The sequence below is a fragment of the Gorilla gorilla genome, chromosome 9 (genome assembly GCF_029281585.2).
Source record: "Gorilla gorilla gorilla isolate KB3781 chromosome 9, NHGRI_mGorGor1-v2.1_pri, whole genome shotgun sequence".
Classification (NCBI taxonomy): domain Eukaryota; kingdom Metazoa; phylum Chordata; class Mammalia; order Primates; family Hominidae; genus Gorilla; species Gorilla gorilla.
Genome location: NC_073233.2, coordinates 75,132,340 through 75,151,688, shown reverse-complemented (window position 1 = coordinate 75,151,688; position 19,349 = coordinate 75,132,340). Strand labels below are relative to the sequence as shown.

At 41.7% G+C, this 19,349-nt stretch overlaps 1 protein-coding gene and 1 non-coding gene across 5 annotated transcripts in view; both read right to left on the bottom strand.

The window, feature by feature from the left end:
* Nucleotides 1-19,349, bottom strand: part of KDM2A (lysine demethylase 2A) — a 147,132-nt gene that overhangs the window by 32,398 nt on the left and 95,385 nt on the right. For all 4 annotated transcript variants that reach the window (XM_031015923.3, XM_055354597.2, XM_031015924.3 and 1 more), the window contains 5 exons: nt 18,927-19,105; nt 11,179-11,285; nt 10,674-10,767; nt 8,741-8,894; nt 7,227-7,342 (listed from right to left, as the gene is read on the bottom strand). In XM_031015923.3, the coding sequence (XP_030871783.1) occupies nt 7,227-7,342; nt 8,741-8,894; nt 10,674-10,767; nt 11,179-11,285; nt 18,927-19,105 (650 nt within the window). The remainder of the gene's footprint in view (nt 1-7,226; nt 7,343-8,740; nt 8,895-10,673; nt 10,768-11,178; nt 11,286-18,926; nt 19,106-19,349) is intronic.
* Nucleotides 5,621-5,727, bottom strand: LOC115936407 (small nucleolar RNA U13). Its single transcript, XR_004071896.1, has one exon. It is a non-coding gene; the product is annotated as a small nucleolar RNA U13 (small nucleolar RNA).

Genomic DNA, 19,349 nt, shown 5'->3' with positions numbered 1-19,349 from the left:
TTGGGTATTTTCTCCACTATCGATGCTCAGCTTGCCTGCCTCATACTTTGTAGTCTGCCAAAATGGTATGTCCACAAACCAGATTAATGTTCCATACGACTTAATCAATCACTGTCTTTATTTTCTTTCCATTCTTCCCAAAAGAGCATTTTCATTATTATTTCAGCTGGATACTAATTTTAAAAGGTACTCTTTAGATATATCACAGTCCAGGAAAGGACAAATCAGCACAGATTAATCAGTGAGGAAGACCAATGATGGGGACTATCCTAAATATATTTTGTTGCCTTTTTTTAAAACCATTTTTTTTAACTTTTAGAGACAGGGTCTTGCTCTTTCACCCAGGCTATCATCCTCCCACCAAAGCCTCCCCAGTAGCTGAGATTACAAGTGTATGCCACCACACCTGGCTAATTTATTAACCCATTTCCCTTTTAGAAAATAAAAGAACAGCTCGCGGCCAGCGCTCATTTAATTTTACATAAACATGCTCTTTGATGCTGAAGGAAATCTGATTGATTTTCGTTTGTTTGTTTTTTGAGACGGAGTCTTGCTCTGTTGCCCAGGCTGGAGTGCAGTGGCGCGATCTCGGCTCACTGCAAGCTCCGCCTCCTGGGTTCACGCCATTCTCCTGCCTCAGCCTCCTGAGTAGCTGGGACTACAAGCGCCCGCCACCATGCCCGGCTAATTTTTTGTATTTTTAGTAGAGACGGGGTTTCACCGTGTTAGCCAGGATGGTCTCAATCTCCTGACCTCGTGATCTGCCCACCTTGGCCTCCCAAAGTTCTGGGCCTCAGGCGTGAGCCACTGCGCCTGGCCGGAAATCTGATTGATTTTCAAGGTGAACATAAAATATAAAAACTGTCCTTGGAGTTATTTCTAAACAAAACTAACAGCAGGATGGTCTGAATCATCAGGATTGTCTATTTCAGAAAAATCAGATCCATCAAATGAATCTCTGGCCAACAACTGTTCATGAATGATATATTATTATTTTTTTTTTGAGATGGAATCTCGCTCTGTCACCAAGGCTAGTGTGCAGTGGTGGGATCTCGGCTCACTGCAACCTCCACCTCCTGGGTTCAAGCAATTCTCCTGCCTCAGCCTCCTGAGCAGCTGGGATTACAGGTGTGTGCCCCCACACCCGGCTAATTGTTATTTTAAATTTATTTATTTATTTATTTATTTTTATTATTTTTTGACACAGTTTTGTTCTTGTTGCCCAGGCTGGACTGCAATGGTGCAATCTTGGCTCACTGCAACCTCCACCTCCTGGGTTCAAGCGATTCTCCTGCCTCAGCCTCCCAAGTAGCTGGGATTACAGGTGTGCACCACCATGACCAGCTAATTTTTATGTTTTTAGTAGAGACGGGGTTTCACCATCTTGGCCAGGCTGGTCTCGAACTCCTGACCTCAGGTGATCCACCCGCCTCAGCCTCCCAAAGTGCTGGGATTACAGGCATGAGCCACCGTGCCCAGCTATTTATTTATTTAGAGACAGAGTTTTGTGCTTATTGCCCAGGCTGGAGTCCAATGGTGCGATCTCGGCTCACCACAACCTGCGCCTCTGAGTTCAAGCGATTTTCCTGCCTCAGCCTCCCGAGTAGCTGGGATTACAGGCATGCGTCACCACACCTGGCTAATTTTGTATTTTTAGTAGAAACACGCTTTCTCCATGTTGGTGAGACTGGTTTCGAACTCCCAATGTCAGGTGATCCACCCACCTCGGCCTCCCAAAGTGCTGGGATTACAGGCGTGAGCCAGCGTGCCTGACCAATTGTTGTATTTTTAGTAGAGACGGGGTTTCACCATGTTGGCCAGGTTGGTCTCGAATTCCTGAACTCCAGTGATTCGCCCGCCTCAGCCTCCCAAAGTGCTGGCATTACAGGCGTAAGCCACCACGCCTGCCCAAGAATGATGTTAACATCACGCATAGGAATGCTACGTTTTCTAGGATTTGACATTTTCAGCAATCAAGAATAACTATTTTGTAAGTAGAAATACCACTACTAAAAGCAGAATGCTATAAATAGAATGATATCTTTTGTTTTCAGAGTCAGTATACTAGAGTGATGTGAAAATAATAAAAGTGAGATAGTTCGTGGCAAAGTTATCTTGGGGTAAATGCTGCAGCCGCCGGGCGTGATGGCTCACACCTGTAATCCCAGCGCTTTGGGAGGCCAAGGCAAGTGGATCACCTGAGGTCAACAGTTCGAGACCAGCCTGCTGAAACCCCGTCTCTACTAGAAATACAAAAATTAGCGTGGTGGCACATACCTGTAATCCCATCTACTCAGGACACCGGGGCAGGAGAATTGTTTGAACCTGGGAGGTGGAGGCTGCAGTGAGCTGAGATCGCACCACTGCACTCCAGCTTGGACAACAGCAGCGAAACTCTGTCTCCAAAAAAAAAAAAAAATGCTGCAGCTGCCAAGTGCCACCGGTGAGTATCACTGGGGAAAATTAGAAAGGGATTAATTTTGGCCGGACATGATAGCCGAAGCCTGTAATCCCAGCACTTTGGGAGGCCGAGGTGGGGGATCATGAGGTCAGGAGATCAAGGCCATCGTGGCTAACACAGTGAAACCCCATCTCTACTAAAAATACAAAAATTGGCCGGGCTTGGTGGCGGGTGCCTGTAGCCCCAGCTACTCGGGAGGCTGAGGCAGAAGAATGGCGTGAACCCAGGAGGCGGAGCTTGCAGAGTGAGCCGAGATCGCACCACTGCACTCCAGCCTGCGGGACAGAGCGAGACTCTGTCTCAAAAAAAAAAAAAAAAAAAAAAAAGAAAGGGGTTAATTTTTGGTACGGACAGGGTCTCACTATGTTGTCCAGGCTGGTCTTAAACTCCTGGGATTAAGTGATCCTTCGCTTCAAACTCCCAAAAAGTACTTGGGATTATAGGCATGAACCACCATATCTGGCCATACAGCTTTCTTTTAGAGAGGCCATATTTCAAAAGGATAAGCCAAATGATATTGTTTTGAATATGCAGCTCCTGAGAATGTTCCCATCTCCTCCCATATTGTAGGGATGACTTCACCTACCCGTTTACAAACTCTATATCAGGTAGTGTTCCTGAATCACGGAGAACTGGATAGGAGTCCCTTTTCAAAAACCTTCACCAGGCCACAGGGCATCACTGGGGAATAAGGAGATCACTCTCCCCATGGCAAGGCAGGAGAGGAGACGTACTTTTCATAGTTAGCCCCAATCAGTTTTCTAATGCACAGTAGCCAGACCCTGATTCTGGTTTCTTATGTGGCTAAAACTTTAACAACTAAAAGAATGACTCTCTTACACGGAAGTAAAATTAATTTGTTTCTGACTAAGGGAGACAGAGGAGAGAGACAACAACCAATAGGTATTTGGTCCCTCAAAATTAAATATAATACACTATGCCTCTCCATTAGCCTTTTAAGTATAGCAACACTTTCTGGAAGGGTTTTTATTAGGAGTTCAGGACAACTCCAAATTCTAAAGCCCTCTGGAAATCAGTTGAAAGCTGAGTAATAATGACAGTTTAAAAAAAAGAAGAGTCTGGGCATAGTGGCTCACGCCTGTGGTCCCAAGGCTTTGGGGGCCTGAGGCTGGAGGACTGCTTGAGCCCAGGAGTTTGAGACGAGCCTGGGCAGCATAGTAAAACCTCATTTCTACAAAAAAATAAAAATAAAAAAACTAGCCAGGTGTGGTCGTGTGCGTCTGTGGTCCCAGCTACTCAGGAGGCTGAGGCAGAAGGATTACTTGAGCCTACGAGGTTGAGGCTGCAATGAGCTGAGATCATGCTACTGCACTCCAGCCTGGGTGACAGAGTGAGACCCTGTGTCAAAAATAAATAAATAAATAAAAAAGAAAGAAAAAAGGAAGAAAATATGAAATACAGGCATTAAAATTTTGAGTTTTTACTCGTAACTTATAAGACTGTATTAATTATAGCCAAGAGATACCACATACCCAACCTGACCCCATTGCTTTTTACTTATGCCGCATATCAATTTCTAAGACTGGGTTAGCATTTTTTGGAAATAATTTTTTTTTTTTTTTTTTGAGATGGAGTTTCATTCTTGTCGCCCAGGCTGGAGTGCAGTGGCACGATCTTGGCTCACTGCAACCTCCGCCTCCCAGGTTCAAGCGATTTTCCTGCCTCAGCCTCCTGTGTAGCTGGGATTACAGGCATGTGCCACCACGCCTGGCTAATTTTGTATTTTTAGTAGAGACAGGGTTTCTTCATGTTGGTCAGGCTGGTCTCAACTTCCTGACCTCAGGTAATCTGCCTGCCTAGCCTCCCAAAGTGTTGGGATTACAGGTGTGAGCCACTGTGCCTGGCCTTTTTTTTTTCCCCCTTATTTTTCTTCTCTTTACGTAGAAAACTCTTCATGCAGGGGATAAGGTGCTCACTTTATGTTACTGAATATATATTTTCCTTTTCTTCCCTGAAACTGAACCAGTGTATAAGACCCAGGTGTAAGAGTCATCTTTAACCATAAAAAGGGAACGCATTCTAAAAACCAATTTTCAGACTGAATCTTAGAATGGGTACATAATTACCTCTAAGAATGACAGAGTTAAACGGGAGTATTTTACTATGGAATTATACATTTTTTTTCTTTTGAAACATTTTCCCTATTTTAGAATATTTACCTATTTTAGAATAGACATCTTTTTTTTTTTTTTTTAAAATTAACAGACTGTGTCTCACTCTTCCACCCAGGCTGGAGTACAGTGGCACCAACATAGCACAGTGGCACCGACATAGCTCACTGCAACCTGGAACTCCTAGGGTTCAAGCAATCCTCTCACCTCAGCCTCCCCAGTAGCTAGGATTACAGGCATGCACCACCACACCCGGCTTTGTTGCCCAGGAGAGTCTCAAACTCCTTGCTTCACATAATCCTCCCACTTTGGGCTCCCAAAGGGTTGGAATTACAGGTATGAGCCCCTGTGCCTGAACTGTACTTTTGCTACACTTAACAAATAAAAAGAAATGTACTTTTATAAAATGTGTTGAAGAAGCACTGGCTTCCTCTCTTAATTCTACTAGTAGGGCAATTCCTGTAACTCCAACAATAATATCAATGATGTGTATAGTGATACGTAACTCCTACACCAAAATAAATGTTGCAAAATAGGCACCATAATGGTTGACTATTATTGCAGTACATAGGTCAGTGACCATTCCTATAATATATAAAAGACCATTCATATAAAAGTTGTGAATTCTTCATTAATTGTTATTTTAAAATTTTTAATACTTTTAATTCTACCAAAAAGTTTCAAGAGCAGTAGCATTAATAGTTCTACACTCCTCTGCAATTCTCCAACTGTTAACATTTCTCCACATTTGCTGATCTTCATACTAGCTTAGTATTCTGCTAAGCTACTTGAGAGTAACTTACAAACATCACAACCCCCAAATATTCTAATTGCTGTTTAATCCCAGTATCATCTATACTTTCATATATGATTCAGCCCTTACCAGTTAGAATTCTGCTAAAAAATAAGCTCTCATTCTCTAAGGTGGAGGCTAGCCAGCAAACAACACTTAGTGGATTTGGCCTGCTGCCTCTTTTTATGATTCCTGTGAACTAGGAGTGTTTTTTACCTTTCTTTTTTTTTTGGGGGTCAGACAGGTAATGTGCTGACGTATTAATAGTAACAAGGTTCAAGGGTGGCATCTTTCACATACGTGCATGAACACCTAATCATGATCATGAACTATAAAAGGATCATTTTTTACATTTTTTAATGGTTGAAAAAAATTTAAGAGTATTCTGTGACATGTTAAAGTTATCTGAAATTCAACTTTCAGTGTCTATGAATAAAATTTTATATTATTTGAGCCACACTCATTTGTTTAAGTATTTCATGCTACAAGGTAGGGTTAAACAGTTACAACAGACACTTTATGACCCACGAAGCCTAAAATATTTACTATCTGGTCCTTTGCAGGAAAAGTTTGTCAACTCTTGCCTTAAGGTATCCATTGTATATAATAAATTAACTTTTTTCTATGCATCTAGAAAGGTATTAGCTGTGTATCATCCTAGAGAAAATTGAGAAAATAAGATACACAAATTATTTTATTTTGGGCTTAATTCTCTCTTGAAACCCCAGTTGAGAAAGACAGTATATACATTTATATAATTAAAGTAAGATGCTTTGAGTATAGTCATCAGTGTAGAAAAAGATACATGAATTTAAAGTTCTGAAATTTGGGTTGATAAGCCCCATTACACCAAATTATTCTGTGAGCATAAAAATGAAACACATGGCTCAAGAGATTACCAGAGGTAAATGTCTGGCCTTATAAAAATCCAAGATACTGCGGGATGCAGTAGCTCACACTTGTAATCCCAGCACTTTAGGAGGCCAAAGCGGGCAGATCACTTGAGCCCAGGAGTTCAAGACAAGCCTGGGCAACATAGCAAAAACCCATCTCCAAAAAATACAAAAAAATTAGCTGGATGTGGTGGCGTGTGCCTGTAGTCCCAGCTACCTGGGAGGCTGAGGCGGGAGGATCAACTGAGCCCAGGGAGGTTGAGGCTGCAGTGAGCCATGACTGTGACACTGCACACCAACCTGGGCAACAGAGACTCTGTCCCAAATATTAAAAGAAAAAAATGTTACTTTTTCCCATTCACTATGGTGTTGGCTAAAAAATAAAATAAAATAAAATAAATTTTAAAAAAAAGGAAAGAAAAAGAAATCCAAGATACCAAAAACCTCACAGAATTGGAGTCCCTAAAACGGAGTATGTAAATCGTGTTAAAATTTTTATTTGGCCAGTCGCAGTGGCTCACACCTGTAATCCCAGCACTTTGGGAGGCTGAGGTGGGAGGACTGCTTGAACCAGGAGTTCTAGACCAGCCTGGGCAACGCAGTGAGACCAAGTCTCTACGAAAAAAATTAAAAATTAGTCAGATGTGGTGTGCACCCACAGTCCCAGCTACTTGGGAGGCTGGGGCAGGAGGATGCTTGAGCCTGGGAGGTTGAGGCTGCAATCATCCATGATCATGCCACTGCACTCTAGCCTGGAAAACAGAACAAGATTCTGCCTTAAAAAAAAAAAATTAAATTTAAAATTTTGTGTGTTCCCAAAACGTCAACACTGCATTTTAACTGAAAGAAAAATGGAAGTTTTGATAAACCATCAGTGAATCTCTTGTAACATCTATCATAACTGGAGTAAACCTCTTCACATGCAACTGTTATATAAGATTACTTACCCGTGTCCGATCTTCAATGTTGTATATTTTTAACTGCATAGGGATGTTGAAGCTATGCAAAAAATTGCCCCCAAACACTAATGTGTCTGTAGGAGTATACACAGCATGAATCCAGCCTAGGAGAAGGGGAACAGAGGGCAGTGGCTGAAAACACACATTACAGTAAGTCTCTCTCAGAGAACTAGTACAAGACCCCTAGATCACACTCTTCACTCTGATTCTGCTTCTTAGTGGTTTGTCAAGTTACTTAATCTCTCAAAGCCTCAATTTCCTCTATAAAACCAGGATAAATAATACCTCTTATGGTTGCTCATGAGCATTAAATGAGAAAATGCACATCAAATGCTTAGCACATAATAAACGTTTACTGGAGCACCAACTATAAACCAGGCTCTGTACAAGATAGTTTACAATTCAGGGGTGTCCAATCTTTTGGCTTCCCTGGGCCACACTGGAAGAAGAATTGCTTGGGCAACACATAAAATACGCTAACATGACCAGGCGCGGTGGCTCACGCCTATAATCCCAGCACTCTGGGAGGCTGAGGTGGGTGGATCATGAGGTCAGGAGTTCAAGACCAGCCTGGCCAACATGGTGAAACCCCATCTCTAGTAAAAACACAAAAATTAGCTGGGCATGGTGGTGCACACCTGTAATCCCAGCTACTCGGGAGGCTGAGACAGGAGAATTGCTTGAACTGGGACCTGGGAGGTGGAGGTTGCAGTGAGCCAAGATCACGCTACTGCACTCCAGCCTGAGGCTACAGAGCAAGACTCCATCTCAAAATAAATAAATAAATAAAATAAAATATACTAATACTAATGACAGCTGACAAGCTTAAAAAATTGCAAAAAAAAAATCTCATAATGTTTTAAGAAGGCTTATGAATTTGTGTTAGGCCACATTCAAAGCCATCCTGGGCTGCATGAGGCCTGTGGTCTGCAGGTTGGATAAGCTTGGTTTACATGTGTTCTCATTTATATTCCTTATAACAAAATGAGACACAGATTTAAATATTTGCTCTAAGCGTAGTATCTAGCAGGTAAATGCATAGTCAGAATCCTAACAGAGGTCTGTGACTCCAAAATCTGTGATCTTTATAAGCACTTACTTTGATTTAATGACTTGATCAAAAACATCCCTGACTGAGCACTCCAGCCTTCACAGCCATTCCCTAGAATAGTAGGCAGTTCTTCAACATAGATTGTGTATCACCTGCAGAACAGGTCCTATCTATAGAGATTCTAAATTACTAGGGCTAATGCAGAGCCCAAATGTGTATATCTGAAAAGCCTCTGCTGGCAATTCTTATATACTTTATTGGAAAACCACTGCCTTTTCAAACTGAAAACAAAACAAACAAAACCTCAGCATCTATTCCATAATGACAGGAAGAAACACTGTTGTTTTCTGCAGACGCCCAGCATCATAACTATTCTTGGTGGTAATCCATCAATTTCTTTTTCATTAAGAAAAAAAATGGCTAAATAACCCACTCTTCCCATTTTGCTTACCTGAGGGAATGACGAAGGTATAGCCCTGCTTGAGCTCAATGCGCTGACAATCTGATACCCGGTCACCCAGAAAGATGTCTCCCTGTTTCCCTGACAGCAGCCAATTCTCGTACAGCTCCAGGTTGTGGGCTGTAGGGGGGATGAGCCAGAAGACCTGTGAGTTAAAAAACTTTAGTCTGTTAACAGCCATTGACATGACCCAGTCGTCTCCCTCAACTGATAAACAGGTACAAAATTAAGACCACCAGGTAGAAGAAAGGCAAGCAATTTTCCCAGCCTATAGAACTTGACTATTTGGTAAACCCTAGAAGGTCCAAGGCAGCAGATCTTTCTTATCCTTCACTTGATCCAACAGCATTAAGGCTTCCCTGGGGTTTGACTATACACCATCCAGGACTCGGAGAGAAGAGGGACATTCAGCTCATTACCTAGGCAGTCCCTTAAACACTCTGACTGTCTGGCTTCCAGAGTCCTAAGTAGTACAGTTAATTAGGCACAGTATCTTCAAGAGACTGGCTCAGGTTGTTTTGTCCAAGGTAGTAACTAAGATCAACAGGGCTTAAAGGGATCTGAAGCAAACAAAATGACTTTTGCATTTGGAGACATAGTTGTTCTGATTAAGACTTTTTTTTTTTTTTTTTTGACGGAGTTTCACTCTTGTAGTCCAGGCTGGAGTGCAGTGACACAATCTTGGCTCACCGCAACCTCCACCTCCTGGGTTCAAGCGATTCTCCTGCCTCAGGCTCCAGAGTTGCTGGGACTACAGGCGTGCGCCACCACGCCCAGCTAATTTTTGTATTTTTAGTAGAGACGGGGTTTCACCATGTTGGCCAAGATGTTCTCGATCTCCTGACCTTATGATCCACCCACCTTGGCCTCCCAAAGGGCTGGATTACAGGCGTGAGCCACTGTGCCCGGCCAAGACCTCATGTTTTTTTGTTGTTGTTGTTTGTTTCTTTTTGGAGACAGAGTTTTGCTCTTGTTGCCCAGGCTAGAGTGCAATGGTGCGATCTCAGCTCACCGCAACCTCCACCTCGTGGGTTCAAGCGATTCTCCTGCCTCAGCCTCCCGAGTAGCTGGGATTATAGGCATGTACCACCACACCCAGCTAATTTTGTATTTTTAGTAGAGATGTGCTTTCTCCATGTTGGTCAGGCTGGTCTTGAACTCCTGACCTCAGCTGATCCGCCCGCCTCGGCCTCCCAAAGTGCTGGGATTACAGGCGTGAGCCACCATGCCTGGCCAAGACCTCATGTTTTAAACAAGGCATTATCTATTCTCATTCTAGTTCCTACTTTTCTCTTACAAATGCATTCACTGCAAGTAAGAGAAAAAAGAGTAACAAGAGTATAATACTATAAACCTCGGATATTAATTCTAGATTTCCATTCTCATATAGCATTCAGAAGCATTTTCACAAGCTGGAATATAACTGAATGAATAAAGATAATCCTTCAAAACCTGTTTACATCCTCAAAAAAGACTTAAAGGCTTCCTTTGGCCATATTTCAGACCAATGGCTACATAGAGGGAAAGTTGGTTTAGATCTTAATTTGCTGATTTCACAGTGAATCTATCCAAAATTCGTGTTCCCTTCCACTATTTATTATACTTCCAAGTACAGAAATTATTTTGTCCTTCTAAAATCACTTCTTTGGCTTCATTTGGAGAACTCTGATTCAGGAATCTAGAAACAGGACTATTGAGATTTACTAAGTGCTGTGCCAATGGTGTAATGATAGTGAACTAGATGAATACTAATTTCTACTGAACACTAGCCAAGAAGGTGAACTTAATCTATAATTCTTTCCAGATACGAATGGGGACAATTCCCTAACAGATTCATTTCCAGGGCATATTAAGTACACATGAACTGAAGCAAAGTCATACAACCAACTTCAGATTCCAACCCCTATCACAACTATGACCATACCTTTCCCCCTTGATGGATGTGATACCAAACAGAGGTACCACCAAAGTCCACATGGAAGTCAGTATAGCAGCCTCGAACACTCATTAGACAGTACCTGACCCAAAAAAAGCAGCAGCATTAGTGTACTGATGGAAAAAAGTACATCTGCCCCACCAAAATGCCATACTCTCCTCTTATATACTCCCTTTATCTTCCACTTAATCAAGTTCCAGAAGGAGAAAAAGCAATGCGTTTTCAAGTCATCACATTATCAGAAAAAGGTTTTTTTTTTTTTTCTACCGTATTGACTAAAATGTAAGTTTTTTTTTTCCTTTAACCATGTGGTTGTGTGCTATGGTATGCTCACATACACTCTTCCTTGTGGAACTGTAAAGTCTCATCTTTAAATAATTCATCTTTTTAATCATTCAAGACACAGAGCAAAGCTCGTAAGGGACAAGCCAATCCTTGCTATTGCTTTGGTCTCCCACAGCACAAGGAGGAAGATGCAGGGCGCATCACTTACTTCTGCACTTTAGGGTACTGCATCTCCAAGATGGCATTTGTTGATTCAGTCTGGCTTTCCTTCAAGTGCCTTGGCCACATGTTGTCTACCCAGTCAATGAAATCCACCTTTAAATAGAAGGAGGAAACACTTGGGCTCCAAGGGAAAGGTTGGGGTCAAAGATAATTTTAAAGTCAAGAAAAGCAGAATTTCTTAAAATACACAACAAAAAACTGTAATTTAATTATAAGCAAATTAAAACAATCTGTTGGCGAATCTTAGGATTACTAGGCAACCATCCTAGAAATAATTGTTATATGAGAATAAAGATTAATCATTCCATCAAATGATAATAGTAAAGACAACACTAGTCAAAATGGAATCATTAATTATGCAATAGTGTATAACTATGAACTCTCTTCTATGTCAATACTTATATAATTTGTTTTATTTTTTAATCCAATAAAAGATGTTGTCTGGAAGGTATCTATAAACTCAGCAAAATATATACCATTGTTAGAACAGTTAAGATGCCAAAAGTTAGGCCAAAAAAAAAAAAAAGAAAAAAATCCAGTATAGATTTATAGCCTTGCATTGACAATGTGCTATAGAAACTACCAGCTTAGGAATAAGAAGCTCCAGGTCTGTCATGTCTTTTCAAGACTATATAAGGCCCTCAAACTCATCTATAAAACTAAGATAGACCAGGCACAGTGGCTCACACCTGCAATCCCAGAGCTTTGGAAGGCCAAGGTGGGAAGATCACTTGAACCCAGGAGTTTAAGACCAGCAAGGGCAACACAGTGAGAACCCATCTCTTCAAAATAAAAAAATAGTTGGGATCAGTGGCTCACACCTGTAATCCCCAACACTTTGGGAGGCCAAGGCAGGCGGATCACCTGAGGTCGGAAGTTCAAGACCAGCCTGACCAACATGGAGAAATCCCGTCTCTACTAAAAATACAAAATTAGGCCCAGTGCGGTGGCTCACGCCTGTAATCCCAGCACTTTGGGAGGCCGAGGCAGGTGGATCACGAGGTCAGGAGATCGAGACCATCCTGGCTAACACGGTGAAACCCCATCTCTACTAAAAATACAAAAAATTAGCCAGGCGTGGTGGCAGGCGCCCGTAGTCCCAGCTACTCGGGAGCCTGAGGCAGGAGAATGGCATGAACCTGGGAGGCGGAGCTTGCAGTGAGCCGAGATCATGCCACTGCACTCCAGCCTGGGTAACAGAGCAAGACTCCGTCTCAAAAAAAAAAAAAAAAAAAAAAGAAAAAATTAGCTGGGCATGGTGGCGCATGCCTGTAATCCCAGCTACTTGGGAGGCTGAGGCAGGAGAATCGCTTGAACCCAGGAGGTGGAGGTTCTGGTGAGCCGAGATGGTGCCATTGCACTCCAGCCTGGGCAACAAGAGCGAAACGCTGTCTCAAAAAATAAATAAAATAAAATAAAATAAAATAAAATAAAAAAACAGCCAGGCGTTGTGGCATGTGCCTATAGTCCTAGCTACTTGTGAGGCTAAGATGGGAGGTTTGCTTAAACCCAGGAGTTTGAGGCTGCAGTAAGCTACGATCACCACTGCACTCCAGCTTGGGCAACAGGGCAAGACTGTCTCAATAAAAAACCCAAAAACACAAAAAAACTAAGATAACTACTTCAAAGATATGTTGTAAGGATTAAATGTAAACACTTTTAAAATTCTGAAATAATGAGAATACAGAAATCTTTTTTTTTTTTTTTTTGAGACGAAGTCTGCTCTGTCACCCAGGCTAGAATGCTGTGGTGCGATCTCAGCTCACTGCAACCTCCACCTCCCAGGTTCAAGCAATTCTCCTGCCTCAGCCTCTTGAGTAGCTGGGATTACAGGCACCCGCCACCGTACCTAACTAATTTTTGTATTTTTTAGTAGAGACAGGGTTTCACCATCTTGGCCAGGCTGGTCTCGAACTTCTGACCTCAGGCGATCCACCAGCCTCAGCCCCCCAAAGTGCTGGGATTACAGCATGAGCTACCATGCCCAGCCAGGAATCTTTTAAATAATATTGGCTGAAAAAAAAGAGAAGTGAAAGCAATATGCAACATTTTACACTAAATTATAACATGTCCTGTGCCTTCAAGTGTCTACACTCAACCAATGAACTCCAGGTAGGTAAAACTCGAGAGCCAAACCACCATGAATTCAGCACAGTGCTGATGTGGTAAATATCTAACTTATGGTTATAAAAAACACGTATCTGGTAAGCTTTGTAACAACATCTATGTATTTGATCACTTACTTCCCTTATAATGTGAATGGAGACAAATGCATACAGTTGTGCATGATATGAAGCAGTTGTCTAGAGGATACCCAGATGTTAACTGTGGGAGAGTGTTTAGAAAGCATCACCACTGACATGGAAGAAACAAACAAGATGAGGAGCAACAGTTAAGGTTAACCTGCTGTTCCATTTCAAAGAATTTCTGCTCAGGGAGCCAACAATTTTAACCAAGCATCCACCGGTCCCAGAACATTGAATAAGCCCTGGATGCCTTTCTTTCCTTCAAATAAAATTTACTGTTTCTTAATGTAGTAGCCACCATCTCCCATCTCCGTGTGTTGTCCATGGGAATGCCTTTAACAGAATAATGAGTAAAGTACTTGCTTAACACGCTGTAAGCTCCCATGTCTGAATAGGGAGAGGAAGGGTTCAGAACATGAGTATTTTTTTTTTTTTTTTTACCACGCATTCATTCACAGAAAGCAGAATTTCTTAATTGCAGCAAGAAAGTCCGTCATTTTTGCCTGCCTTTCTTTGGTATTATTAGGTATCTTCAGACTACAGAGAGAATTTGTGGTAACATATTCGTGCTTTTCTTCTTAGGTTAATCTTTAGCCTTGGGATAGATCCTTTGCTAAATACCCTGATCCCAGTTATAATCTGTTCTGCAACAAAACTAGGGCCAAACTGGTAAGAAGTCCAATATCATGAACCTAGTCTATTCATAAACAACTCATGGCCTTCCATGAACTTATTTCCCCATCACCAAACAAATGTGTATTATTTGTGCCATTTTTAAATCTACCTCTCAGTTATGGCTAGAATGGCAGCACTAAATAATCTCTTCTCACCATAGAACTCTACTTTATGCTAGCTCCTATAATAGGCATGTAAAAGTTGCCCTTCTTACCTCCCGGAACCTACTTTTACAAATGCTATTCCTTCTGCCCGTAATTCTGGTCTCCCTCTCCTTGCTTCATTATTTCTTTTATGTCAACATTAGGCACCACTTCCTCCAAAGAGCTTCCCCTAATTCTCCTATAGTTTCTAAGTTAGGTCATCCTTCCAAAATGCTTCCACAATATCCTGCTTTATTCAGTTTTTTTAATTTTAAAAGACTGGGTCTTGCCACATTGCCTAGGCTGCCTCAAACTCCTGGGCTCAAGCAATTCTCCCACCACAGCCTCCCAGGTAGCTGGGACTAAAGGCATGTGCTACCGTGCCTGGCTGTTTATTCACTTTTGAAGCACTGCTCATACTATAGTTTATATAAATGCATATTTTCTTGTCTTTGAGTCTCTAACAAGAATGATCTCATTTTCCACTGTATCTCTAGTACCTAGACAGTGCTTAGCATGTGGTAGGCATCTGATAAATGAATAGGCAAACCCTGAAGGTTGTGAAGATCACAGGGAATAAACAGATTATGTAACTCTAGGATTAAGAAATGCAAATAGGTTAGAACTTGAGGATATAAAGTGAGAAGTGACAGATCAAAGTTTTTAGAAATGAAGATTAAGTTTTTAGAAATCAAGATTAAGTTTTTGAATATTAAAAAATTAAAAAAGAACTACTAATAGGCTATTATATATATATTCTTTTTTTTTTTTTTTTTTGAGACAGGGTCTCACTGTGTCACCCAGGCTGGAGTACAGTGGTGTGATCGTGGCTCACTGCAACCTCTGCCTCCTGGTTTCAAGCGATTCTCCCACCTCAACTTCCCAGGTAGCTGGGATCACGGGTGTGCGCCACCACACCCAGCTAATTTTTGTATTTTTAGTAGAGGCGGGGTTTCACCATGTTGGCCAGGCTGGTTTTGAACTCCTGACCTCAAGTGATCTGCCCGCCTTGGCCTCCCAGAGTGCTGGGATTGTAGGCGTGAGCTACCGCACCTGGCTTATTTTCTATATTTTGACTATGGTGGTTACTTACATGAATAAATATGTTTGTCAAAACTCACTGAAATGCACACTTAAAATGGGGGTCCACTTTACTGAACATCAATTTTACCTCAATAAAGTTGGTTTTTAAAAAAAGCACCAGTGAAATATACTGGAAAAAACCTAGATCAATGAAGGGATATACTATGGGGGGAATAAGAATTCTACCAATAGAAACAGCAACAACAAAAATAACATGATTGTAGCTATGTTTTTGTTTGTTTGTTTGTTTTGAGATAGGGTCTCATTCTGTCACCCAGACTGGAGTGTAGTGGCACCATCTCAGCTCACTGCAACTTCTGCCTCCTGGGTTCAAGTGATTCTTGTACCTCAGCCTCCCGAGTGGTCTCGAACTCTTGGGCTCAAGTGATCCGCCCACCTTGGCCTCCCGAAGTGCTGGGATTAGAGGTGTGAGCAACTGTGCCAGGCCTCTAGCTATAAATCTAAAACTTGACCTGGTCGATACTTTTCCATTATTAAGATTTTGAAATGTGTGACTATTCCACATGAAGTCTTCTATCTTATTCTATCAACAAAATAAACGTTATTACTTACATAGCAAGGTCACAAAAAGCTTACCTGCTTTTAGAATGTGAGCTTAGTAATAGCTCATTCAATCTTTCATGTTTTAGGTCCCTGTAAGATATTAGTATTGTGGCCTCTGCTCTCTTAATAATTTTCTATTTCTGAGCCCTCTCATAGGTTCTTCTCCGCCCTTTAATGTTAATATATTTTTCTAATTTTTATAAAATGATGTCACATTTTTATCATTAAAACTAGGGACAGAGTGAATAAATTCAGGATGCCACAAAAAAGGCTTCATGTGGAATAGTGAGACATTTCACAACCTTAATAATGGTAAAGTATTGACCAGGTCAAGTTTTACATTTATAGCTACAATCATGTTATTTTTGTTGTTGCTGCTTAGTTTTTTTTTTTTTTTTTTTTTTTCAAAAGTAGAGACAAGGTCTTATTATGTTGCCCAGACTGGTCTCAAATTACTAGGCTCAAGCAATCCTCCTGCCTCAACCCCCTGAGTAGCTGGGACTACATGGGGGACACCATCATGCCTGGCTAATTTTTCTATAGAGACAGGGTTTCACCACGTTGCCCAGGCTGGTATCAAACTCCTGAGCTCAAGCAATCTGTCTGCCTTCGGCCTCCCCAAGTGCTAGGATTACAGGCATGAGCCACCATGCTCGGCTTCTATTTACATTTTTTATCATTTTATTATTTTTTTGAGACAGATTATTGCGATCACAGCTCACTGCAGCCTCAACCTCCCAGGCTCAAGCAATCCTCCCACCTTGGTCTCTTGAGTAACCAGGACTACAGGTGCATGCCACCATGCCTGGCTAAGTTTTCAAATTTTTTGTAGAGATGAGGTCTTGCTATGTTAACCAGGCTGGTCTTGAACTCCTAGGCTCAAGGGATACTCCCACCTCAGCCTCCCAAAGTGCTGGAATTACAGGCATGAGCCAACGTGCGTGGCCAATCCTGTTATTTTTAAATTAAAATTCTGGAAATTGGCCGGGTACAGTGGCTCACACCTGTAATTCCAGCACTTTGGGAGGCTGAGACAGGTGGATCACCTGAGGTCAGGGGTTCGAGACAAGCCTGGCCAACATGGTGAAACCCCGTCTCTACTAAAAATACAAAAATTAGCCGGGTGTGGTGGTGTGTCCCTGTAATCCCAGCCATTTGAGAGGCTGAGGTGGGAGAATTGCTTGAACCTGGGAGGCGGAGGCTGCAGTGAGCCAAGATCGTGCCACTGCACTAAAGCCTGGGCAACAGAGCGAGAACCTGTCTCAAAAATAATAATAATAATAATAATAAAATAAAATTCTAGAAATATTAAGAAAATAAAATATAAATAAATAATGTTACTGGAATTCTTACATCCCATCCCTCTCACTAAATTCCTATTTAGCAAATCATATTAGGCTAATAAGAAGGCTAAATTCTAACCACCTATCTTCCTATACTTCCATATGATCAAATAAACATGATTACTAATACAAAAATAGTTCCTTTCGGCCCGGTGTGGTGGCTCATGCCTGTAATCCCAGCACTTTGGGAGACCAAGGCAGGTCGATCACTTGAGGTCAGGAGTTCAAGACCAGCCTGGCCAACATGATGAAACCCCGTCTCTAACAAAAAAAATACAAAAATTAGCAGTGCATGGTGGCCTGTAGTCTCAGCTACTCAGGAGGCTGAGGCAGGAGAACTGCTTGAACCGGGGAGGCGGAGGTTGCAGTGAACCGAGATCATGCCACCGCACTCTATATCCCAGGCAACAATGTGAGACTCGGCCTCAAAAAAAATAATAATAAATAATAAAAATGTTTATTTTTATTTTTGGGGGTCTCGTGACATTCCCCAGGCTGATCTTGAACTACTGGCCTCAAGCAATTCTCCTGTCTTAGCCTCTCAAAGTGTCGGGATTACAAATGTGAGCCACCATGCCTGGTCAAGAGTGAATTTTTTTTTTTTTTTTTTTTGAGACAGGGTCTCACTCTGTCACACAGGCTGAAGTGCAGTGGCATGATCTCAGCTCACTGCAACCTCTGCCTCCCAGGTTCAAGCGATTCTCATGCCTCAGCCTCCCGAGTAGCTGGAATTACAGGAGCATGCAACCACGCTTGGCTAATTTTTGTATTTTTAGTAGAGATGGAGTTTTGCCACGTTGGCCAAGCTGGTCTCAAACTTCTGACCTCAGGCGATCCGCCTACCTCGGATCCCAAAGTGCTGGGATTCCAAGCATAAGCCACTGCGCCTGGCCCCAAGGTTGAATTTTAATATTCCTGTCCGTTACATCCAAAGGTCAATGTTCCTACATTAAGTTACTGTGATACAAATCAGAATAATCCTGCCCTATATAAAATTAAGTGATTTCACGCCCAGGCACGGTGGCTTACGCCTGTAATCCCAGCACTTTGGGAGGCCAAGGTGGGAGAACTGCTTGAGCCCAGGAGTTCAAGGTCAGCCTGGACAAAATTGTGAGACCCTGTCTTTAAAAAAAAAAAAATTTTTTTAAATTATTTTAAAATTTATTATGATTTCAGAAAATGCAGTTATTCTTACAAAAATACAATATCAATATATCTTTATAAAAATACAAATTATTCTTGTCAAATAGTCTTGTTTACCTTGAGCTTAATCTTGATATGTGCAAAAAGTTATAAAATTTCCCAGTATAAAAACAACGCATTTTATTTTAAATTTTTGAGACAGGGTCTTGTTCTGCCATCCAGGCTGGAATGCAGTGATGCAATCACCGGTCACTGCAGCCTCAACCTCCTGGGCTCAGGTGATCCTCCCACCTCAGCCTCTTGAGTAGCTGGAACTACAGACATGTGCCATCACACCCAGCTAATTTTTTTTTTTGTACTTTTTGTAGAGATGTGGTTTCACCATGTTGCCCCGGCTGGCCTCAAACTCCTCAGCTCAAGCGATCTGCCTGCCTTGGCCTCCCAAAGTGCTGGGATAACAAGCATCAGTTACCAACGTCCAGCTGAAAACAACCCTTTTGGTGACAATGACAATATGAAGAAAATGATTACACTAACCGTGGAGGGCCTCTGCACCATATTCTCCAGCCTGGTGTGGCTAAACTCAAGGCTGATGACATTATAGAGTTTCTCTCGCTCCTCCTCTGGGGTCTCATAGTAGCGTGTCCACTGAGCCATGGTCATTTCAATGCCTTTCTGTGTGTTCACGTCCATGACATCCACCATGCGACGACTCCCTGCCATAAAAGATGCATTGATCATCTCTATCGAGCCACTAATATCCTTAAATATAGTAAGAATATTTAAAAAAAAGTAGAAGAAAAAATACTGTCCTTTCTTATTTTCAATAATAGACAAGGAAAAAGTTCTCACTCAACATGATCATAATCAAATCACAAAGAATGGGAAAGACAATGGATAATGTTAATAATAATTATTCCCTAAGGCATGTTTACTATACAGTCAGTTGTTGAATCTTTT